Genomic DNA, 22,648 nt, shown 5'->3' with positions numbered 1-22,648 from the left:
ACTGTGGCTACCTGCATTTCCTCACCAGAAAAAAACACACTGAGGAGAAATTGCTTGCTCGCAGTGGCCTTGCTATGGTTTTAACAACGGTGGCAATTCAAGCTGACAGCTTTGCATGTGAAGGTCATGAAAAGGAATGTCATGATACTGATGGTTTTGTCCTAACAGTAGAATAGAAAACTCCAGATGACCCTAAATAGTCATGAAACGTATAAAGTTTGTCACTAGTGACCAAGGCCAAACAGGAAATCAAAACTAACGTGCAAAGCCTGTGATTCACTTTTTAATTAGCTATCAAATTAGTTGAAACCAATTACCGATATTGATTAAGGCCAGGAGCAGTTCACTGAGTACCAACTATATTCCTAAGATAATATCCTCATTTTCTGGAAAGGTCTGTTCCTATGCATCCACAGGGAAGCTATTTCAATTGTTAATCCTCCTGGGAAGTGTGTCTCCACTGCAGGAGCCGCACCAGATCTCTCATACTAAAACAAGAATTGCTACAATGCAGGTCCAGGCAACAATAAAACAGAACTGCACTGCAAGTCTCAGTCAGCAGCAGTTTTTGTTCTATTAGGAAAGACCCCACTTAGGCAGCTTTTGTCAAATAGCATGGTATATTTAATTTTCTATTATCTTTTTGTCCAGTAATGCTGGTTTTTGCATTCAAAACATACTTAAGCGTAATACAATTCACAACAGGGGAAACCAAAGGCATCGTGGGGTCTTCTGCCACTTTGCTGCTCTTTCATTGACATTTGATGTATGGTTCAGATTTATCTATAGATTTAGCTTCTCCCTACATCTGAACCTCAGAGGAGCCTGTGAAATTGGCATCTCACTAATAACGTGAGGAAGAGTTTTTTTGCTGAGATTTGTTGTGTGACTTGTACACTCTATGTCTTTGTTTCACTGTTCTTTTTGTGTGTTTGATTTCTGCCTGTAATTCCGGGCATGGATGTTATTTCATAGAGATCAACATAGGGTAGAGGTTTTGAGATCTTGTTTTCCACAGCAATCATTTTCATGTAGGGATGTCAGGCACTGGAATGGCCCAGGAGAGTCACAATGTTGGAGTCACCACCCCTGGAGGCATTTCAAAGGCATTTGGACCTGGTCCTTAAGGACATGGTTTAGTAGTTAGATTATGGTGTTGGTCAAAGGTTGGACTGGATGATCTTGGAGGTCTCTTCCAACCTAAACATTCTGTGATTCTGTGATTCTATGTATGTTTTCTGTTTTTTACATATTAAAGATGATGCAAAATCAAGGCACAGGGATTAAGAAGTAACACCAAGCATGCAACCTTCCTTCCCAGAAGGCTAGAAGTACCAAAGGATCATGGTGAGTCTGGATTGCTGCTAGGCTGTTGGCAGCAATGTCTGAACAGGAAAAAAACAATGCCAAAGGGAAGTTAAATCTTTCCCTTCACTCCTGTTATGAGCCCAGCCATTCTCCTGTTTTCTGCATGTAGCTTATTTGTTTTGCTATAGACCATAGCAGTAATGCAAACTTTAACACCTCAAAGGAAACAGTCTCTGTATACACACACAGAGGTATAAATGTATATATTTAAAGTTCTTGAAAGTATTCCTAGCTGTGTAGTAGCTTACAAAATGCCTAAAATAAGAGTTTGAAAAGGCATTTGAGTGGAAGGTTTCAAAGACATCTAAATGCCTTGGAAGACCTTAGCCTTTAATACTTTGATACTGTGCTCTCAGCCCCCTGATGAGGCTTCCTCGAGTAAATCCTGCCTCCTGCAGGAATGCTGGCACTTGTCTCATTTTCCTCCTTCCACATTTTCCTAACTCCAGCTGAATGGATGTCTCATGTTAAGACAAAGATACAGGGGAAGAAATGGTCTTGCAGCCAGCTGGCCCTGTGAGCAGGTAGGAAGATGTTGAACTCAATGGTCTGTGGAGTCCATAGAGGAGAGCAAGAGGCCTTAAATTCACCTTTGCTCAAGGTAGTTTGTGTTACTGAGGTGTCAGGCAGATGAGTGGTTGTTCACTCCTGGATACAAATCACTGTAACAATCAAATAAGGAAGGAGCAGTGGTTTAAGCATTCCATGCAAGTCTGTGCACTTCAGGGCAGCATTCACCAGCCACTGAGCTGGGACATGTTTATCTTCAAGGTGGTGTTTGCTGTGTATTTCTTTGATGGATCTGGACATTGGTCTCCACCCAGGATCTGCTCATCTCTTTGAATCTGCCTTCTAACAAGCTGTATGGCTGGGCTGTGGCAGCATTTTCCAGATGACTTCTCAGCAACATCAGGCAAGTCTCCCTGGCACTTTGCACACCTCTGTTCCAGCCCCTCAGCTCCATTAGAGCCCTCCTTCCAGAGGGGCTGGTGTCCATGTAGAAGGTTGCACTAGCTCTCCAGCTTCCTTACCTGTCCCTGCTGACTCCCAGGTGAGGAGGTCCTCTGCTGCTCGTTGTTGCTGCATAAACTTGGCTGCCAGGTCTGTCCCTTGTCCTGCCCCAGTGCTCCACTTCAGGGGCAATCTGGCTACGAGTCCTTAGAAATTTTCTCTGGTGCTCCTCTCCTTACAGCTTGGGACTGTACCTGATAGGCTGAAGCCACCACCTGAAGCCTTCAGTCTATTTGAACAGAGACCCCTGAAGATTGCTGAGGGCCAGGATGGGAGGAAAGTGCAGCTTCTGGAAGGGATCTGCCCGTGCCTTAGGTCGCTTGTCTGCATGAGTTGGAAGGTAGGTGATGGCATTTTTCCTCTGTAGCACATTGCCTGCCCAGTCAAAACTTTATTGGCATAATCTCAGATCATCTGATATTGTCTCAGAGTTACTTCTTTTAGGAGCAAAAGGGCATTATGTTGGAAAAAGTTTGTGGTGAAAATGTGCTGTCTCATGAGAGGAGATAGCCATGAGCACACTTATAGTAGTGAGAGAGTTGCCATGTATTTCACTTTAGTCAGAACCATGCCCCAAGATCTCATTGCTTAAATATGTTGTTACACCAAATGCATGTGTGGCTCTTAGAAACAAGAATGTCTCCTCAGAAAGCCTAAGGTTAGCTTAAGTCATTTAAATAGCAGGTTTCACTAACCCAGTTTCCCATGATGGAGCCCAGAGCTCACCACAACTCATCCATGACACCTAGCAGAAACTATTTGGCAGGTTTCAAACTTAGAAACTAAGAAAATGTTGCTGCAAAAAAACTGCTGACTCTGATTTAATTCTACACAGAGGCAAAAAAAGATTATCCTCTTTCTTGTCTGTGATTGTTAGTGGCCTTACATGGTAGCAACATGTGCTGAAAAAGCATTTCATAATTCTGAAGCAGCGATGACCGACAGACTTGTGTGGTTAAAAAAAAAACCCCAATCTTTTAAGTAAAAAGCAGAATGATACAAGCTGTGTATATGAGGTTTTTCTGTCACAGGCTGCATGCACAGGAAATTTTACAGCTATATGGCATATGCATGGTGAGTGGGGAGGAAGCAGTTAAGATTATGCCCATACATTAAATTTGTGGACACTGTGAAATATGAAGTGTCAGCTGCTCATTGCCAAGCCCATGATTATGCAGTGTGTTGGTCTAATCATCAGGGTGCTGTGGAGCACCTTCCATCAACAAATTTTTTGCTACTTTTGCTGCTTCCACATCAGTGATGACTACCAAACTATTAATATTGAAAGTAAGGATGGCAGCTGCATATCATGCATCAGATGGAGGCATGTGTTCTACTCCAGAAAATGAGGGCAACCAGAGAAACAAGTTCTTTGTGGTGTCTGATGTAACCTTTTTGCAATATTTCAAGTGAGACTTTTGTTCTGACAGGAAATGAATACACTCAGATATTGCTTCTTCACTGTCCTGATTCTCAGTGTTTCACTTCCATTTGGTTTCTACGTGGTCGATTTGCACGCACAAAGATCCCTGAGGAGGCTGAACTTCTCGGTGAGTTCAACCTTAGCAGAAGCCTGTAAAGCACTTATTGAAGGTAAGGAGCCCTTTCTGAAAGAAAACACTTTGAAAACATCATTTGGGCAATCCAGTTGCACAGAGTACATCACACAGAACCACTACGTCACCCGGGCCCTCTCAGATGAGGAGGCTGCCTTCCCCATCGCCTACATCATGACCTTGCACAAGGAGTTCGAGACCTTTGAGCGGCTCTTCAGGGCCGTGTACATGCCCCAGAACATCTACTGTGTCCACGTGGATGCCAAGGCACCATCCTCCTTCCAGCGGGCAGTGAAGCGCCTGGTGAGCTGCTTCCCCAACGCCTTCCTCCCTTCCCGGGTGGAGCGGGTGGTCTACGGGGGTGTCTCCCGCCTGCGGGCTGACCTCCACTGCATGAGGGACCTGCTGGCCTCAGCCGTGCCCTGGCGTTACCTCCTCAACACCTGCGGCCAGGACTTCCCCTTGAAGACCAACCGGGAAATCGTTCACCTGCTTAAGAGGCTCAGGGGAAAGAACGTCACCCCCGGGGTGCTGCCCCCTCCCCACATCACCTCACGCACCAAATACGTGCACAGGGAACAGCTCTACTCTCTCTTCTCTTTCATGCTGTGGACCTTGGTGCCCAAAGGGCCCCCGCCCCACAACCTGACCCTCTACTTCGGCTCTGCCTACATGGCCGTCAGCCGGCCCTTCGTGGAGTTCGTGCTGCGGGACCAGCGTGCCATCGATCTGCTGGCCTGGTCTGAGGACACCTACAGCCCCGACGAGCACTTCTGGGTGACACTGAACAGGATCCCCGGTGAGTGCATGCGGTACGCCTCAGGTAAGGGCAGGCCTGTGCTGGGTGATGCTGTGAGACCGGGAGATGGGAGTGGCCGTGTTAAAATTGCACTGCAGTTTTTCTGAAGCTGTGGCTTCACATCCAAACGAGACTCTCGAGGAACACCTTGTTCTCATGCTTTGGATGTGGCAGTGAAATACAAGAGTAATTGACGACGAGAGGGTACGGAGAGATGCCGACACAGTCAATATGATTGAACGCAAATCCCATTTATTTACCTCCACTACTGTGCTTATATACAAACAAGTGTGTCTTTACTAAATACATGGCACCTAGTGATTGGTTATTATGTGATGACCACACTCTTAACTTTAGAGCTAATTGTTTAATTAATAGCAATGACCACATACAGATTATGTAATGCTAATTCAGTCCACAATTTAAGTGCAACAGCTTTTTCCACATCTCCTTGTCTTCTGCACGTAGCTCATCTTCTTTTGTAACTTTTCAGTTGCTTCAAGGTCTTTAGCTCAGCATAATTTACAAGACCACCTTGTCTTTTATAAAACAGCATTGTCTTACATTAGGGTTAAAACAGCATAAAAAAAGCTTGTAAAACAGCATAAAACAGCATTATCTAAACTTCTAACATTTTCTGACACTACCAGCGTTGTCTATTCATAACTCTCATGGCACATTGTTTAACATTACCAGTATTTCTCATGGCTCATTCACAATGTGGCTTATATGGCCATTCATCTCACAAAAAACCCATAGGTAATGCCAGAAAATTCTGAGAAGCACTGCTAACACATTGATCCATCATGTGAGGCAGTTCTGTAGTTGAAAGTTGTTACGTGGCCAGTTGCTTGTGCAAACAGATCTGGATATTTTTTTCCCAGACAATTTATCTTACACTGCACTTCCCACTACAGCAACTTAGTTATTCACAACTACTTTGATACCTCTCCCATCCCACTGTTGTTTAGAGACAGGCTCTTGGAATGACCTTCTCTGTAACACATGCATCATACTAGCTCATACCATTGCAGTTCTGTTAAAATTGTTCCTTTGCCTTAGCTTAGTACACATCCTTCAAAATACAGACAGACAGGCAGACAGACAGAGAAGCAGAAGATTTTTAACATGATTCCAGACAGTGACGCTAGTTGAATAAGCCATGTTCTAGTAAAAAAAAGTACTTTGTACCTAGGTCTGCAGCATTACTCATTTAACTAATCCTTGTTTTCTTGATGATGTTCTCCATTAGTTTAATGAGACTTCCTGCTTGAGCAAGAACCTCTCACAGAAATAAGGTATTTAAAAATAGGGATTTTCCTGAGAGTTATTGAGTCTCATGCTGCAAAACTGTTGTAATCGCATCATCAAAACCTTCCCCTTTTGAAAAACCTGCTTCAGGGAAGGTGTTGCAACACAGTCACTTCAATCACAAATGGACATTCTTCATGACCAAACTTCCTGGGAAATTATGCTTGTCCTTTACCATTCATTCGGATATTACATTTAATCTGAGAAGACACAGTTTAAAACAGGGTTTGGTCTCTGTGCAATCCTCAGTCAATGAATTTAACTACTGCTTTCAATAGGAGTGATACTTTGTTTCACAATCTGTTGTTTACTCCTCACTGAAACACTATGTAGTGGGGTGAAGAAGACTGTGTCTTCAGGAAGTCTTAGAATAGTCGCAGCTAATAAATGGGCTTGAGTTCCTTTGCTTGATTCTCCATTATCTTCACAACTGTCAGATTGAACTGAAGTTCAAATAAGACTTAGGAACTGAGTTCAAATAGCACAACTCCTTGAAGAACAGAATCTGATTAGAGTAATTCAAGGAAGAACTTTTTTTCTTTCTAAATTTTAGCAACAGGTAATGTCTGTCACAACTCATGCATGTTACCAACTGTGGTAACAGAGACTTTTCTTGACATTCCCAGATGCTGTGTTGCCAGCTCCCTCCTCCCCTCCCTCTCAAGGTTCTGAGGTCTGCTTCAATGTTTGATAGTATTGAGTTTATTTTAATTAACTGCTCACCCCTCCACACACACATTTTTCATGCACCTACCCCACTGAAAAGAAAATGTATGGTGGCAAAACAGAAACTTTGAGTCTTCATACATTTTTAAGGAGGGGTGGTGGGGGTTTTCTCCATTGGTGCAATCTCATCTTGAAAGAAAATATCTTCTCAGGACTCTCAGCCACCTCCCTCCTATGGACAGGTGGGAGAACTTGTCTCAGAGGACAAACAAGAAAACAGACAAAACCAGGATTTCAGAATAAATAATTCTTGCTTGATCTCTTAAGGGACTGATCAGATAAATTCTTGTTGCTGCACATAGTTAAGAGATGGCCATTTCCATTCTACACACATTTTGTGATCAGCTTCACTCCATCCTCCTAACACTGACAGCTTAACTCCTGGATTTCTCCCTATTGCAGTTTTGTAAGATGATAAAAGATGAAAAAAAATCAACACCAGAGAAACAAAGCAAACCTAATTTACTGTTGGAGAATCTGGAAGGGACTAAAATAGATTGGATGAACCTGGGAGTGAAGTCTTGCATCCATAAGAGGGACTCCTGCAGTGAGGAGGGTTGCAAGAGGGTCCAGCAAAAGTTATGGTTGATTTCAACCAGGACTTGCATAATGATATTCCCAAGGGTGATATGTACACCATTATGGGCAGATTTCCAAAGGACCAGCTTATAAGGTGCAGGAGAAAATCTTGGATCTGTTGGTGGCACACAAATGGAAAGAAGTTGTTCTCCACTCTAGAGGGAGATGCTGAATAGGAAAGAAACACAGGGTGCTCCAAGGGGACAGGTGGAGAGTAGCCTGTTGGCCATTAGGTTTTAACTGGTGCATTGCTTTGATCCTGGGATCACGGGTACAGGACTTGGAAGGTCAAGGAAAATCAGGCAGCCTTTATGCTGCAAGATTACCAGCCCAGCACTGGTTTATGTGTTACAGAAATACCAATGCAGTGGCTTATTTTGTGTGGCTGTCTGTGTTTGTCTTTGTAATACATGGTAGTGAGCAAAGTGGGAAGAGTGGGAATGTCTCTTGGAGCCCACACACACGAGATCAGCACTCTCTGGAATAGCAATAGCAAAAAAACCCAAGAAAAGCTTAGCAGAGAAGCAAATCGTGTTGTCTTTATCCTGGGGATGAAATACAGGCTCTGAAGCAGAGCCTTTTTTCCCTGCCTCCAAAACTCTGCCATTAAGGCAAGACATTAAATTAAAGGCTTTGGAGAGGTTCACCTTTCTTTCCGGTCACTTGTGGGTATCTCCACACCTGAGCAATGCAGTTTTTCTCATGGCTGTTTCTAAGACCTGGAGGCAGAAAGTTTCTTTCTAGAGTAGTGCCTGTGAGGTGGCTCTTCTCCCCTCCTTGTTTCTGGGGTCAAAACTCTGCTAGCATTGATGGAGCAGAAGGGGAGAGCTGGATAGAAGTATGGCAAACAACTCATGCCAGAGTTTATATTAACTTTTACTGTCAACACCCCTTTTCAGACAAATTGTATTTATAAGAACAGGACCCCAGCACAGCTTCCAAATTTGAAATCTGTTGCTCAACAAAATTTTTAAAGGAAAATGTGGTAAATTCACTCTTTTTCCCAGTGCTGAGCTATACTTCCCTCCACTCTTTAATTAGCTTACAAAAATGCCTACTCCAGTAAATTTGGGAGATAGTGAGTAATGTGAAGTCAGTAGCTTTGCATTCCTGGAAGGCAGTGCCTTCCAGTGCTTCTGTGGATGTCCTGAGGTAGTTCCTGCTTTATCAGTCATCTTTCTGCTTTCTCACTGTGTCAGCATTTTCCAGGTCTTTCCATACACTACATTTACTGCCATCTGTTCTGAACAGACTTTTAATTTGGGATGGTAATGCAACTCCCAGGCCATTTACAGTGTTTATCCTCTGCCATCACTGCCTCTTTTTGTCTTTTATAATGTATTATATTTAGCTAAATGCCTTTTGCAGCAGAATAATATTTTCTGATTTTTTCATAGGGCAAACCCACATATTTTGGCGTTTATGCCCTCAGTATATGGGGGGGGGAAGGGGAGGAAAAGTAGGTCATGAAGTTCTAACTTTAGCAGCAATGCATCTCTATTTAAGGGGTTATGGTGGTTCTGCTGTTGGTTCATGCTGACTTTTTTGCACCCAATATTAAAGTCATAATTTGGTAAATGGCCATCCTTACTTATCAGGATCAAACTATCCATAAAAACACAGAGTAAATCAAGAAAACAGAAAAAAACCCTGATGGTTAACCTTTCTTCTATTCAATTTCTCAACAAACAAACAAAAAAAAAAATCTCAAACAAAAACAAACCCCAAACCCAAACACCCAGGACAATATGCAGTGCGTTTAGGCTTGGGTTCGTTATTCACAAGCAACATAGCTGTTGCTTCGTGGTAACTGCAGAGGTTCTGTACCTGCTGCCATCCAGAAAGGGATCAGAAAAAACACAAAATAGTAACAAAATGTTCATTCACCTCTAATTTTTAGAAAACATTAAGTCTGGGACAATGACACTGTCTCAGCTACTGGTTTATAACTGAAGTCTTACTTGTGCTGCAGTCACTAGCTGTGACTATAGAACTGCTGGCAATTCACTGTGTTTAGGATTGTAGTTAGTGAGCAAAGTAAGAAGTCTATATTAATACACATTTTAAACAAAGTTATGAACGTTGGGAAGAGGGCTAATTGGTTCTAAAGAAAGGGAGAGGTTAGAAATGGAGATTAATATGTGTGTTTTATTGTAGTTAAAATTATATCTGAAGTTTTTAGGTTCCATGTCTTTGCACAGGTCTCACTAACTCTAAGCCAGTGCTATTATGCATTTTGTACAAGCTCTAAAATGCTCTGTTCTCATCTCATTGCAAATTGAGGAAAAATGCTGTCTTTGCAGTGTACAAACTCAGCACAAATGACAGGACAGGTTGGTACAAATCCTCTCTTCCCTGGTCACTGCCATCAGTCAGTGCTGGCACTTCTGCTGCATTTGTTAGAAAGTTTGACTCCCAGGTACTGCTTCAGTGGTAACAGTGCATGAGCTCTGCACTTGAGCAAAACTGCCCTTCCCTTTGCTTCCAGCTGTGTTAGGAGAGACCAGAAACACTGTCTGGGACTTTGTTGCAGGCTGGGTTCCCACATTTCCTGTTCTGCCTTTTGATAGCTCAGGTATGGCACTGTGGCCATTGACTGCTGGGCAGGAAAGGATAGAAGAGGGGTAGTTTTTTCCAAGCAGGCATTTAAGTTATATGTGTTTGTCTGCAGTTAGAAACTGGGGCTTTTCCAGCTTTTCCTTTTCCGATTTGTCTGCTGGGTGGCAGCTACAAAGTCCCCATTATTGCTTCATTCTGCTTAAGCCAATAAGAAAGAGAAAAGTTGCTGAAAGAGATGAGTTAATGGAAAGGTTTTATTTCATGCCTTTGATTTTTTGATGGCTTTTTTTTTTTTTTTTTTTTTTTTTTGTTCATTTTTGTATTCTGAAGACAGTTTTATTATAAATAACTAATAAATTTATTTCACTGAATATAGTAATTCAGCACAGAGGTTTTTGTAGTTGTACCTACCTGATCAGCTCTTCCTTTCAAAGACAAAGACTTCATCCCATATGAATGGACTGATATAGTTATTTCCTTGCACTGAAATTTCTTTGATTCACAGCAGTTTCCTACACATTGCATTCACGTTGCCTGTTTACTCTTCAGCGAACATTAAACACTGTGTGTTCAGCATTTCCCCCCTAATTACTTGAAATTAACATTTGCCAGATTATAGGATTACTTGATAATTTACTGATGAGGAGAGATCCTCTTACCAGTTTATCCCCTAGATTCTGTCATCTGCCCAGACTTACACATATTATTATACAACATTAAGGGCTATAATTGAGTTTCAAAAATTCCAGCTCCATCCAGTTATACCACGCTTGAATTTGTTAGCATCTTTTCTTGGAAATAATAATAAAAATGAGGGAAAAAAAAAAAAAAAAAAAAAAAAAAAAAAAGGAAAGACAAAAGAAAGCATTCACTGCCAGACTGATGTGAAGGTGACACACACTATGTGTTGGTGGCCCAGTGTTCAAATCGACCTTGGAGGTGAAGTCGTGAAGGTGACATGAATGGTTATACGTGCATATAGCATCATGCTGAGGCTGTTGCAAAAGGAGGATTTTACTTCTTTAGTTAAATGTTTAGTTCTCTTGGGCTGACATCCTGTGTCATGAAAGCTGCTTTCAGTGAAGAAACCCGAAAACAGGGTTAGCAGCCAGGCATTTGTTGATGCCTGTTCCTAGGTTTTTCTTCCCAGTTCTATAGATGAAGGTTCCAGAAAGTGCACATGAACCTGAACACAGGTTTATGGTGGTTTTTTTTGTTCTCTGTTGCCTAATTGCAGATGTCCCAGGCTCCATGCCCAATGCATCATGGGAAGGTGACCTGAAAGCAGTGAAGTGGATTGATATGGAAGAGAGCCATGGAGGTTGCCATGGTAATGTCTACATTTCTTCTTCCTTTTCATATAGTGAAAAACACTCAGCTGATGTTCCTGTTCTCCAACAGTCTCCAGCCATAATGTGAGACAGTTTTTAGATGATACTTTGTTGAAGAGAAGACATTAAAACAGAGTCCTCTCCTACATAGTCCATAAGTGAATGATAGTAGCCAAATAAGCAGAAATCTGGAATGGTTGCTTCTTCATCAGGAATTTAATGGAATATATCAGCCCTGGAAAAGGAGATATTTGGCAACACCTGGGGTTCACACGAGTTAGCTGACTATTTTCTTGAAGGCCTTCGTGTAGTTTTCTTTCAGGTGGGTGGAATATTCCGTGTGTCTATCCCACACTGGGATGCAGATGTGTTAGAGCCATCAGGAGTGTGCAGAGCAGGTGTCTGTGTGAACTTGGGCAACTCCCAGGTGGGCACCAATCCCTGCCAGGGCCACTGCTGATGAGGAACCTAAGGAGCTGCATGCTGACAATGATGGTTGAGCTTTGAGTTTTCCTATGTCACATCACTTCATGATGTAAATAGCAGTAAATAATCTTCTGTAAGACCCACCCAACGTTTCAGTCACTGGTTTGCACATTGTGCACTGCTACTACTTCTGACACATCCAAATGGAGTGAGAAAGGGAATGCCAAAATGCTAAGGATACAAATTTTATTTAAAAAAATTTTAATCCATAACACAGTTGTTTGTATTGAGGTTAAAAATACTGAGAACTTCAGTCAGCTTCAATTATACCAATTTCACATCAGCATAACTGCAATGAAATAAGTGCAAATACACTCATATCACCAGGAATTGGTTAGTGGAAAATTTAGCATAAGTAAAGTACTGTTTTTTCTTCACTGGCAGAGGAAATTTCCCTTTGCTGAGTTTCAAACTTGCCTGAGGAAGTCTCAAGTAGTAAGAACTTTTTTCTGAGCTATCTCCTTATTTTGCTCATTATTTATTTAGAAGTAACTTTCTTCATTTCACCCCATTGTTATCCCCACTGGGATAGACCTTTTGGCATATTTGGTGTGTAGGAGATTATTTACAGTGGCCTCGCAGATAAAAATTCTCAAAAAGAATTATTTGGATCCTTGACTCTGACATTGCTTTTTTTCTTTTTCTTTTGGCAGGCCACTATGTCAGAGGCATTTGTGTATATGGAACAGGTGACCTCAAGTGGCTTTTTAACTCCACCTGCATGTTTGCAAATAAGTTTGAGCTTAAAACATACCCCCTGACTGTGGAGTGCCTGGAGCTGAGACATCGGCAGAGAACCTTGTCCCAGAGTGAGGTTCAGGTGGAACCTAACTGGTATTTTTAGCTAGCAAAACCCCAGGCTACAACATCAATAAAAGCAGTCAAAAGAATAGCAGCAGCAATCTTAATTTCTGTGGTGCCAGAAGCATAAACTCATGAGACATCTTTCTTTATGATGTTCTGTAGAGCCAGCTTGGGTCCGCTTGTCTCATGCTCCCTGCAAACCCCACCTTCCACTCAACACCCTGAGGCGAAAGCACAAGAAATTTGAAGAGACACCAAGGCAAAGCTCCTCCTGCTGCAAGAGAAGCTTTGCACTTTTGCCATTTTTAATGGGCTCTTTTCCAGCCTCAACTTTTGCCTTGCTGCACTGTCATTGCTATCTTTTTCTATTAAAAAATAAACAGTCATGCATCCCTGGCATTTCTCATGCCTAAAAGACAAGCATACACGTATGGTAAGGAAAAAAGTGGAGTCACAGCAAGATCTTAAAAGCAGGAACAAAATTGCCAGCTGTTCATACAAAGATCCTGATACTGTCTTTAGAGAGAGGATGGATAAGTACCAGAAATGGAAAAGAGATTATTCAGATCTTACCTGTTTTTTTACACAGCTGTTGGAACAAAGTCTGTGAGAGAAAACATCTTGTACTAGATAAATGTGTGTGGTTAGAAAAAACAGATAGGCTTTCAGGCCCAGGAGCCTGAGCCTCCATGTCTGAAAAACAGGGGCTTGCTTACTTGTCTAACTTGGCTAGCTAGCAGAACTGGAAAAAAAAATAATAAAAAATACTGCTTCACACACAGATTTTGGCTCACCAGTGTTCTTAGATCATCATATGGAAGAACATGGAGGGAGAGATGGGAAGAAGGGAAGGAGGTAGCAAGACAAGTATTTTCAACACTGAAAGAGCAGTAAATGAGCTTTGGCAGTAATTCTGTGACATATTTTGGTATGGCATGAACCTTCTTGCCAAATTTCCTTCATTTCATCTTAATACAATGGTCAAAACACCCACATAACTTCGGAGTTGACTTAACCACGGCCCTATTTTCATTTCCCCACAGCAGCCACCAGAGGGAGGCCATCAAATATCTCAGCAGCTTTTCCCTTTCCAGTGTACATAACCCTCTAAAGCACGCAAAATCTCTACAGCTTAGGCAATGCCGCACAGCAGAACAGGAGCGGTCAGGAATATTTTAGTATGGCAAAAAGCAGGTAAAAGTTATGGATCTCGGTCACTGTATCCTATAAAAACAAAGCAAAGGTGCAAAACTGTGAATGTTGTTTTCCTTTAGCTATGATAGTTGTCTTTATGTGGGATTTTAGCAGCACTGTTGAGTGACCTGGTGAGCAGCAGAGTGGAGGCATTATAAATTGGGATGCCTGAATATGAGGACAGTGTGTGCAGCTCTCCTGTCTCTCTTCTGAACATGTGAGGATGGACCAAAGAGCACCTCTTGAATAACAGCAAACTAACTTTATTAAACCATAGCAAATTTCAGTGTCTTTTAGAAAACTTGATTGCAAGCTGCAGCAGTTTGGAAATGACAACACATCATATTCAGACATCCTGAAGCATGGCTGATAAGCCCCAGGGAAGGGTCTGACGAGGCAGGATCTGCTTCAGTCAGCTTATTCTGCATTTGTAGCTGCCAACACCTAATAATGCAGATCCCTGCAGAAAGGCACTGAGAAATTATCTCCAGAGCAGAACTTTGGTGAAATTTCTGTTCAGTTTTTTCAGGATGGGAGAATAAGAGAGGTCTGCTCACTTGCTGCTGTGGTGGCAGCTGAAGAGAGAAGAATGCCAGAGAGTCATTCTTTTAACAAGGGAATTTTAAGGGTGTCCAACTTGAGACAGCCATTCCCTTATTAAACTTAATATTCCCCAGACTGAAATTTCTCAAGGTATTCTCACCATTTTATGTGAATATTTAAAGTACGACAGTGTACAAACAAGATTATATTTCATAGTTCAGACACCACAGGAAAATGGCAAAATAGCACCCAATAGAGGAAGCAATAAGCTTTGCAGTTTGAAACTACAGATATAAAAGGGTGCTGTACTCTGAGCCTGAACAAATATAAGTATTTTAAGACTGGCTTTTATTACTTGCTTAAGTAAGAACTGAGAAAAACATCATAGTTTTTTTGTTCAGCTGTGATTTATCCAGCAGAAAAAAATGGCAAAAAAAATCAGACTACAGGAATTGTGAAAGTGTCCCTGGGAGCACAGTTCTGAGAATGGGTCCAAGAAAAGCCAGTTATGCACGACTTGAGCCTGCTATTCCACCCTGGGCATATACACAAATGCTGCTTTAGGGGGTTGGTAGCAGGGTCCACAAGCAGAATTTTTTTAAGAGAAGGGAAGGGAAGCCTTTGGTCTAGCTTGTGGCTTGACATCTGGCAACAGTGCTGCACAACCCAGCCTAAACTAGCAGGCTCACAGCCCTCCTGTCCCCACTTCTGCTAGATTAGTCAGTGTCCTAGCTGTATCAGTTCCCCAGGCCTCTATCAAGAGGGCAAGCAGTACCAGTGCCAGCCCAAAAGAAAGTATGGCAGAGATAATCCCAGGACTAGGAGCCAGGTAGACACTCAAGTTGGGTCTAGTGAAAAGAAAATAAGAAAGGGGTTTACCATTATAACCTTTTAACTTCACTTAAGGCATGAAAGTAACGTGGATGTATTAATGTTTTCAATTTTATCACTACTATTAGGCATCACCTTAGAGGTCATATAGTAGCCAACTAGTATGCGTCCAATATTGGACCTCCTACCCCCAGATGAATGACAGAAGTGGTGTAACAGAAAGGAGAGGTGACAGTGAAGTCATAAAAGAGAGCAAAAGCCAAGCACACTTTAATAGGCTTGCAGACTGGTTTGCTCTTTTGCAATATCCCACTCCTCTTGTCCCAAAAACCTTGTCTCAATTTATGTATGAGTACCACAGCTACCACAAACCCATCACTGTGGCACCCACAACTACAAGGCTGAAGCTTTGGTGCACATGAATAAATCATCACATAGCCACAGGAAACACAAAACTAAAGTAGCTGGTTGGACTGTCTTCTCACTGGCTTTTCAGTTAGTTGATGGCTTCTAATTTATTTAAAAGTGTTAAGAATTCCAGCAGATGTAACTTCTGTGACCTGCCAAGTCAGCAGTGACATCAGCAACAGCAAAACATGAATTAAGCAGAAGCTGCAGGTGCTGCAAACATTATGGAGGACAGTACCAAGATCTGCCCAGTAGCACACACTGATTCAAAGGTCAAGTCAAAGCATTATGCCATGACACACAGGAATACAGTAATGGCCTCAGCTTCCACCAGGAACCAGACTGTTAACATGGAAATATCTAAAGAATGTAACATCTTGGCATAAGGCTTAAGAAAAGTTTTACTGGCATTACTCCACAGCAGAGAGGCACTTTTACTGACCCTCTGTAAATAAACCCATACTTGATGGATTTGAATAAAGATGAATTTGTATGAAGATGGATTTGAATGAAATGGATTTGAATGAAGATGGATTTTCATTGCTCCATATTCACAGTGCCACCCACCCTACAGCTACAGTTCTGCTTGCCACCTCCTTCCTCTCCTGATGCTACTAGAACCAGGGATCATTCTGGCCTCTGCCAAAAGCTGACCATCCAATAAAAGGTCTTTGCCAAGCACATCCAGTTGGCTCATGGCTGGTGACTGCCAGCAGAATTTTAAGGTAGCACCATGGTGGTTTGCTATGTGAGCTCACTCCTGGGGATGATAAACATCTGGGTGGTGTCTGGATGTCATTTCTGGGAGGAGTACCTGAAGGGGCTGGAAATAGACACTAGGAATAGGCCTAGAAATAGGCACTCAGGGCAGAACAATGGCATCAAGTAGGTAACAGATAACCCTTTCTATCTGAATTGATTAGGTAGGAGCTGGGATGGCATAGAGTGCAGTGCCAAGGTGGCTTCTCCATGTAGTGCCAGGAATTGTGCCCGACGGTACATGGTCACCATGTTCAGCACATGCACCCCGAGGTCAGCAGACTTTCCAGGGAATCCAGGGGCTTTCTTTTTACATCTGTATCAGGGTTACATGGAAAGGTTGTGGGGCTGCTGGGTTTGACCTCTGTGAGAAGGCAGAAGCTGCACCCATGTCAGACAGAGCCAGTTCCATCTGTCTCCAACATGGCCAAAGCTGAGCCCACCAGTGGCTCTGGTGGCACCTCTGTGACATTGTATTTAAGAAAAGGTAAAACCACTGTGCAGCAGGGAAAGAGGAATGAGAAGAAGTGAGAAACAGCTCTGCAGACATTTAGGTCAGTGCAGAAGGTGGGGAGGAACGCTGCAGGCACCAAAGCACAGATTGCCCTTGCAGCCCTTGGAGAAGACCGTGGTGAAGCAGGTTGTCACCATGCAGCCCATGGATGATCACGGGGGAGCAGATACCCACTAGCAGCACGTGGAGGACCCCAGGACAGACCAAGTGGATACATTCAGGAGTCTGCAGCCTGTGGAAAGGATGCCACACAGGAGCATGTTTCCTGGCAGGAGCTGTGACCCCGTGGGGGATGCACACTGGAGCAGTCTGGCCCTGAAGGACTAATCCTTGTGGAAAGGACCCACGCTGTACCAAGTTCATGGGGAATGGCAACCCATGGGAAGGACCATGTTGGGGCAGTTTGTGAACTGCAGCCTGTGGGAGGGGCCCACACACCAGCAGTTTCTGAGGGACCATCTCCCGGGGCAGCAACTCCACTCTGGAGCAGGAGGAAAGAGCAGTGGAGATGAGGCATTACTGACCATTAAAGATGTTACGATCCGAGCTATTATTTTATATTTTGATTGTGAGGAAAAATCAGCCACTACTCATGGACATCACATGAATTTACCAAAAATAACAGGCTTTATGATTTAAGCAAATTACAAAGATTTATTTCAGGGAAAGGAGGCAACAACACCACCTTTAAAAGAAAAAGAAACAAGTTCACAAGAGGTGAGATTTTATCTAAATTAGTCACTCTGAAGAGAGAGATATTAAAGAAAGGAAAGAGGAAAGGAAAGGAAAGAGGAAAGGAAAGGAAAGGAAAGAGGAAAGGAAAGGAAAGGAAAGGAAAGGAAAGGAAAGGAAAGGAAAGGAAAGGAAAGGAAAGGAAAGGAAAGGAAAGGAAAGGAAAGGAAAGGAAAGGAAAGGAAAGGAAAGGAAAGGAGAGGAAAGGAAAAAGAAAAACAAGAGATCAGTTAAGTTTTATCACCGTCCGCCGGCCCTGGTCTCTGGCTGGAGTGGGGGCTGTAGGACCCGCCGATCCTGCTTGGCTGATGTTCTCCGCTTTTCCTCTGCTGGTGCTGCGGCCTCACTTCTCGGCAAGTCAGGAGCCAGGAAAGCCGGGGAGGAGATAGTTTCATTTTGTTTTACTTACCACTTTCCTACTCAGTTATAAATTGGTAATTAATCTCCCCCGGCTGAGCCATCTCAGTCGGTACCGGGTGAGTAACCTTTGCCCAACGGAACCGCAAGACGTGTCCGAACTGCATCCCCCGCACGCAGCCGGGCTCCGCGGGGGAACCCAGCGATCCCACCCCCAGAACCCGTCCCAGCAAGGCAGCGGGCGGCCCGCTCCCCGGCTGCCCGTCAGAGCGGGCGGGACCGGCGGGGTAGGCGGAACCGAGGCGAGGAGGGCGGCCCAAGGTCGGAGCCGGGGGTGTTGGGGCCAGGCCTAGAGCTGCCCGCAGATGGAGTACGACTGGCTGGGGTTCGGCTACGCGGCGCTGGTGGCGGCGGGAGGCGTCGTCGGCTACGCCAAGGCAGGTGGGTGCCGGCAGTCGGTGTGCCCGGGGTGACAGACCGGGCGGGGGGGTGACACATCACGGGGTGTCCGGTCCCGCCCGCAGGCAGCCCGCTCCGCTCCGACCGGATCCGACCGGGTCCGGCCCGGCGGCGGGTGTCCGAGTGCTTCGGGAGGGAGGGAGGCCGGTATCGGGAGGGAGGCCGGTATCGGCCGGGCCGAGCTTGCGGATGAAATCCCGCCCCGTGGGGCGGCTCTGGGTCAGGGGCCTGCTCGATGCCGGAGTCACCCCGGCACACTGGGTTAAATCCGTGTTGCGTGGGAACGGTGTTCGGCAGAGGTCTGCGAAGTAACTTACTCATAAAAAACAAAAATAAGAAGAAAACCAAAGAAACACCACTCCCATCCCACCCCTATCACTCCAGTATTTTTGGTTTGCTTTAGATTGTTTCCCTGATTATTTTTTTTATTTTTTTTTTTTTAAGTGAATGTGAACTTGCAAGTGCCTTTGTTTGCTTTGCAGGCTTACTTTAGATATGTTCATTCACTAAATGTTCTCTTTTTCATTTATTTAGGCAGCGTCCCTTCTCTAGCTGCTGGTCTTGTCTTTGGTGGCTTAGCAGGACTGGGAGCTTATCAGCAGTCCAAAGATCCAAAGAATGTGTGGCTTTCCCTCGGTAAGTTTGTTCGGCACCACCCTACTAAGCATTACAAGGTAGCAGTGGGAATAGGAAACTCTTTTTCCAACATGTTTCAGTTTATCTGTGCTGCTTTATTTCTATAAATGTTGTAGGTAGTGGCAAGCACGTAGCCAGAGGTATTTGTGTAAAACCAGGGTACCTGGATTTTACCACCTGTTGATGTCTTTCTGGAAGCCAGAGGTGGTGATAAATACCTATCTCCTCTGCCAGATTACACACCGTGTTAAACTAATGTAGGCACATGGAACACAAGTGAAAAATGTTTGGTTGTGCAGCAGGACTTTTACTCTGTGGTCCTGGAATTACCATTTTAGTAATATTGCTTGTCACATTGCTGTCACTATGTGGAGGTGTGGCATATTGGTTTGCACAAGCATCTCAGAGGAAGAGCAGTATATGTTTAATGCATCAAGTGCTGAGGAAGAAACAGGCTGAAGTATATAAAAGAAAGGAGGGAACAGTCTGTCCTCCCTTCTTCGGGTAGCCAGGACGCCAAGTGGGCTGAGCTTGTAGTTAACCCTTCAGATGAAGGAGAAGGATAAAATGTCTGTGGAAAGTATTATGAAGCACTGGATGAGATTAAGTGAACCTCAGGAGTTTGCATCACTGCAGGACTTTAATAACTTGTTAGACCAGTTACCTGCTAGGAATTATCTTGCCTGTGGGCACTAGGTCAGCCTAGATGACCTCTTGAGAATCCTAATTCTATAACCATGCTATAGTATTATTAGTGTTATGATACTGTAGCACTGCAGTGATACAAAACTATTTGTATTGGTAAAACCAATAGTACTTGATCATAATGTGCTGGAAGGTGTTATGAAGCCCTTGGTAGATAGCAGAAGACCAAACAGCCATGTCAGTAAGAAATCAAATGTAAAACACATGTCAATGTGAAGCAAGATTTCACTTGTGAGCTGTCTCTTCCATTCTGGTACACCTAGGGAGTGACTGTGCATGAGGTTTTTGGCAGGGTTGTGGCAGAAATGCAAGCACCTTCTATATATCCTGATGTGATGCTTTCAAGTGGACCTCCTGAAAGTGGTGTTGTCTCTCAGTTTAGTACAGTGCTTTATTCATCCATTCCTCCTCAGCCCTGCTGTAGTGTGCAGCTGTGGCTCTTGCTGAGGTTTAGGTTGGTCACAATGCATCAGGGGTAGAAATCCATAAAAAGAACCGTGACTTAGTGTCTTTATAGAATCTTTTGCCCTCTCTGATGCAAACTTGAAACTTCGGAGAAATGGATACAACGCCTCTACCTGACTTTCTTCTTCAAAGAAACAATGGCCCTGTAACTGTTCTGTGACTATGGATAGGACTTATTTTTTCCAGATTTACAGATTAAATAATTTGGAGTGATGTTTAAAATGTTTGTTGCTCTTTCAGTTTGATCCCTTGGACCACTTTCTTTTTTCTAACACCTATTTTCAAAGTGACACTTTCCAGTTCAAGATGTCACAGAGAAATGGGAATTGTAATATTCCAGTTTTGCCTCTCACATTCTGAACTTTGTCACCACCCTAGCTTTCTGGTAGTTTCGAGCCTGTATTCAAGGAAATAATCATATTTCTGCAAATATGGAGAAACTGAGGGAGAGTTGATGATCTTCCAAGAGGAATGGAGGTTGTGGGTGATCAGAAAGTGGTTTCAACCCTGACAAGATCTATTTGCTTATAGTGAGGGGTGGAACAGCTGCTCAGAAGCTTGCAACAGCTCTAACGTTGAACAAAAATAAGTAAAATGTTTGGATGTGCTTCCTTGTGGAGAGGGCAGCATTCCTACCTGTAGACATAGGCCTGCTTGGGTGGCAATGCTAAATGTTGAAGTTTTTCTAGTGCTGTGCTGGTTTTTCCTTTTCATACAGTTCTGACCGGGCTTCTTTTCAACAGTGGCATCTGGAACCTTGTCTGCTGTTATGGGAATGAGATTTTACAACTCCAAGAAAGCAATGCCTGGGATAATTGCTGGTGCCAGGTAGTCACCTGCCTTTTTTTCTTGTCTGAATTTTTGAGTAAGCATCTTATTTCAATTATTTGTGGATTATATTGTTTTAAAATGTAAATGTTGTGTAACAAGTTGGGTGGAAAAAAAGAAATCTTCTGGTAGAGTTTTGCTAAATGAAATCATGTACCTCTTCTTCTTGAAGAGATTTTTTTGTCTCCCCCTTTTTTAATTTTTATTTTTTAACAACTATTCTGTTCAACAGTTTACTGATGGTTGGACGGCTTGGATTACAGATGATGGAAAAACCTCTAAAGCCATAAGTCTGCATCAAGTCACTTGAAGATATGTGATTGAGAAGCCTGAAAATGCAACTGCATAAATTCGCTGCGCAAAAATGGAAAAGGCACTGCTGTCTGTACATTGTATTTTTCATATCCTAATGCATATGGGTTGTGTTTTTAATGGACTGGCATTGAGAGCCCTTGTTATGTCTTCCAAAAGAGTATTTGTCTTAACATTTTCTGCACTGTGAAGCAAGAAAATACAAGTTTAGTACTAGTTTAGCTTCTAGTCCTGCAAATTAGTTTCAGGCAAAGACCTCTTGGCACTCACATACAGAGAGTTGCAGGATCAAAGCTTAAATGTAGATCTGGAATTGTCATTCTAAAATTATCTATACCTCTGTAACAATCAGAGGGAAGTTGCCAGCTTGCCACAAGTAATTAATAATGCAGTTAAACATGCTTATTATGTTACTTGTCCCCTTCCCTGACAGTTTATCTGGTTATTAGGTTTATCAGTTTGGGACTTGGTTCTCTGAGCACTGTGCATTAGAACCTGGTCCCACAAAACATAATCACGGAGCAGGCTGTCAAGGTGCTGCAGTAATGCAATAAATGCAAACTTGTTACTTGCAATTACTTCTTAGCAGAAGTGACCAGCTAAATGTAATTCACTTCACTTTTACAGACAATTATTCATAAATAAAAAATGTGCTTTATTAGACAACACAGAATTGTAGGCATAGCTCTTGCATTTCCTTATAACTAAAATGTTATTCTGAATAAAGTAACAAATGATTAATACAAACTTGTGTGTTCTACACAACTGTATTTTTTTCTTTAATCATTCATCTGGTTGGATACCATTTGGTGCCTTTCCTGCAGGGTATATGCATATATTTGTGAACATGAATTGTAAATACTACCTCTATTCCATTCCCTGCATCTAGTAAGTTGTAAATACAAAAATCTCATGAACTGGGAGGAAATGTAGAGAACAAAAGCACACAGACTATATGTTGTGACAAGTGTTACATTAATTTTTTATGGGTTTTTTTTCTCCTGAGAGGAATAATCTATTTCAGATTTGAAAAATGCTCTGTGAAAGTTTATTTAAAGACTGAAGGGCTCAGGTGATATCTTTGTCCTCAGCTGATTACCTTAATGCCTGAAATAGTTCTAAAGATAAACCTGTCATGGAGAAGTAATCCTGGGAGCTCCATATGGATGGTAACATATCCCTTTTCTGAGCTGTTTTAACTTGCATCCCTTTCTGCATAGATCTGGACTTTTGTTTTCATAGAATCATAGAATGGATAGGGTAAAAGCCCTACCCCAGCTTTCTTGTAGGTCCCCTTCGGATATTGAAAAATTGCTATGAGATCATTGGAGCATCCTCTTCTTTAGGCTGAACAACCCCAACTTCCTCAGCCTTT

The 22,648-nt window shown here is 42.9% G+C and overlaps 2 protein-coding genes across 3 annotated transcripts; both read left to right on the top strand.

The window, feature by feature from the left end:
- The first annotated feature begins 888 nt into the window (after positions 1-888).
- On the top strand, positions 889-12,929 carry GCNT2 (glucosaminyl (N-acetyl) transferase 2 (I blood group)). 2 transcript variants are annotated; one of them, XM_071736463.1, is made up of 6 exons: positions 889-1,347; positions 2,140-2,469; positions 2,561-2,719; positions 3,810-4,734; positions 11,147-11,239; positions 12,380-12,929. In XM_071736463.1, exons 3-6 carry the CDS (start codon positions 2,708-2,710, stop codon positions 12,568-12,570), a joined length of 1,221 nt encoding a protein of 406 aa, XP_071592564.1. In that variant the 5' UTR covers positions 889-1,347; positions 2,140-2,469; positions 2,561-2,707; the 3' UTR covers positions 12,571-12,929. The 2 variants fall into 2 exon arrangements, with proteins under 2 accessions (XP_071592564.1, XP_071592565.1); XM_071736464.1 differs by lacking the exons at positions 889-1,347; positions 2,140-2,469; positions 2,561-2,719 and having other exon boundaries at positions 3,865-3,929; positions 4,028-4,734.
- Positions 12,930-17,989: 5,060 nt separating this feature from the next.
- On the top strand, positions 17,990-22,020 carry LOC139792717 (transmembrane protein 14C-like). Its single transcript, XM_071736462.1, has 4 exons — positions 17,990-18,309; positions 18,862-18,963; positions 20,877-20,961; positions 21,194-22,020. The coding sequence occupies exons 1-4, from the start codon at positions 18,234-18,236 to the stop codon at positions 21,249-21,251; spliced, it is 321 nt and encodes a 106-aa protein (XP_071592563.1). The 5' UTR covers positions 17,990-18,233; the 3' UTR covers positions 21,252-22,020.
- The last annotated feature ends 628 nt before the right edge of the window (positions 22,021-22,648 follow it).

This window comes from Heliangelus exortis, chromosome 2 (assembly GCF_036169615.1).
Source record: "Heliangelus exortis chromosome 2, bHelExo1.hap1, whole genome shotgun sequence".
In the NCBI taxonomy this organism is placed as follows: domain Eukaryota; kingdom Metazoa; phylum Chordata; class Aves; order Apodiformes; family Trochilidae; genus Heliangelus; species Heliangelus exortis.
Note: the sequence above shows the minus strand (reverse complement) of the source record. Positions and strands in the feature narration are given on the sequence as shown.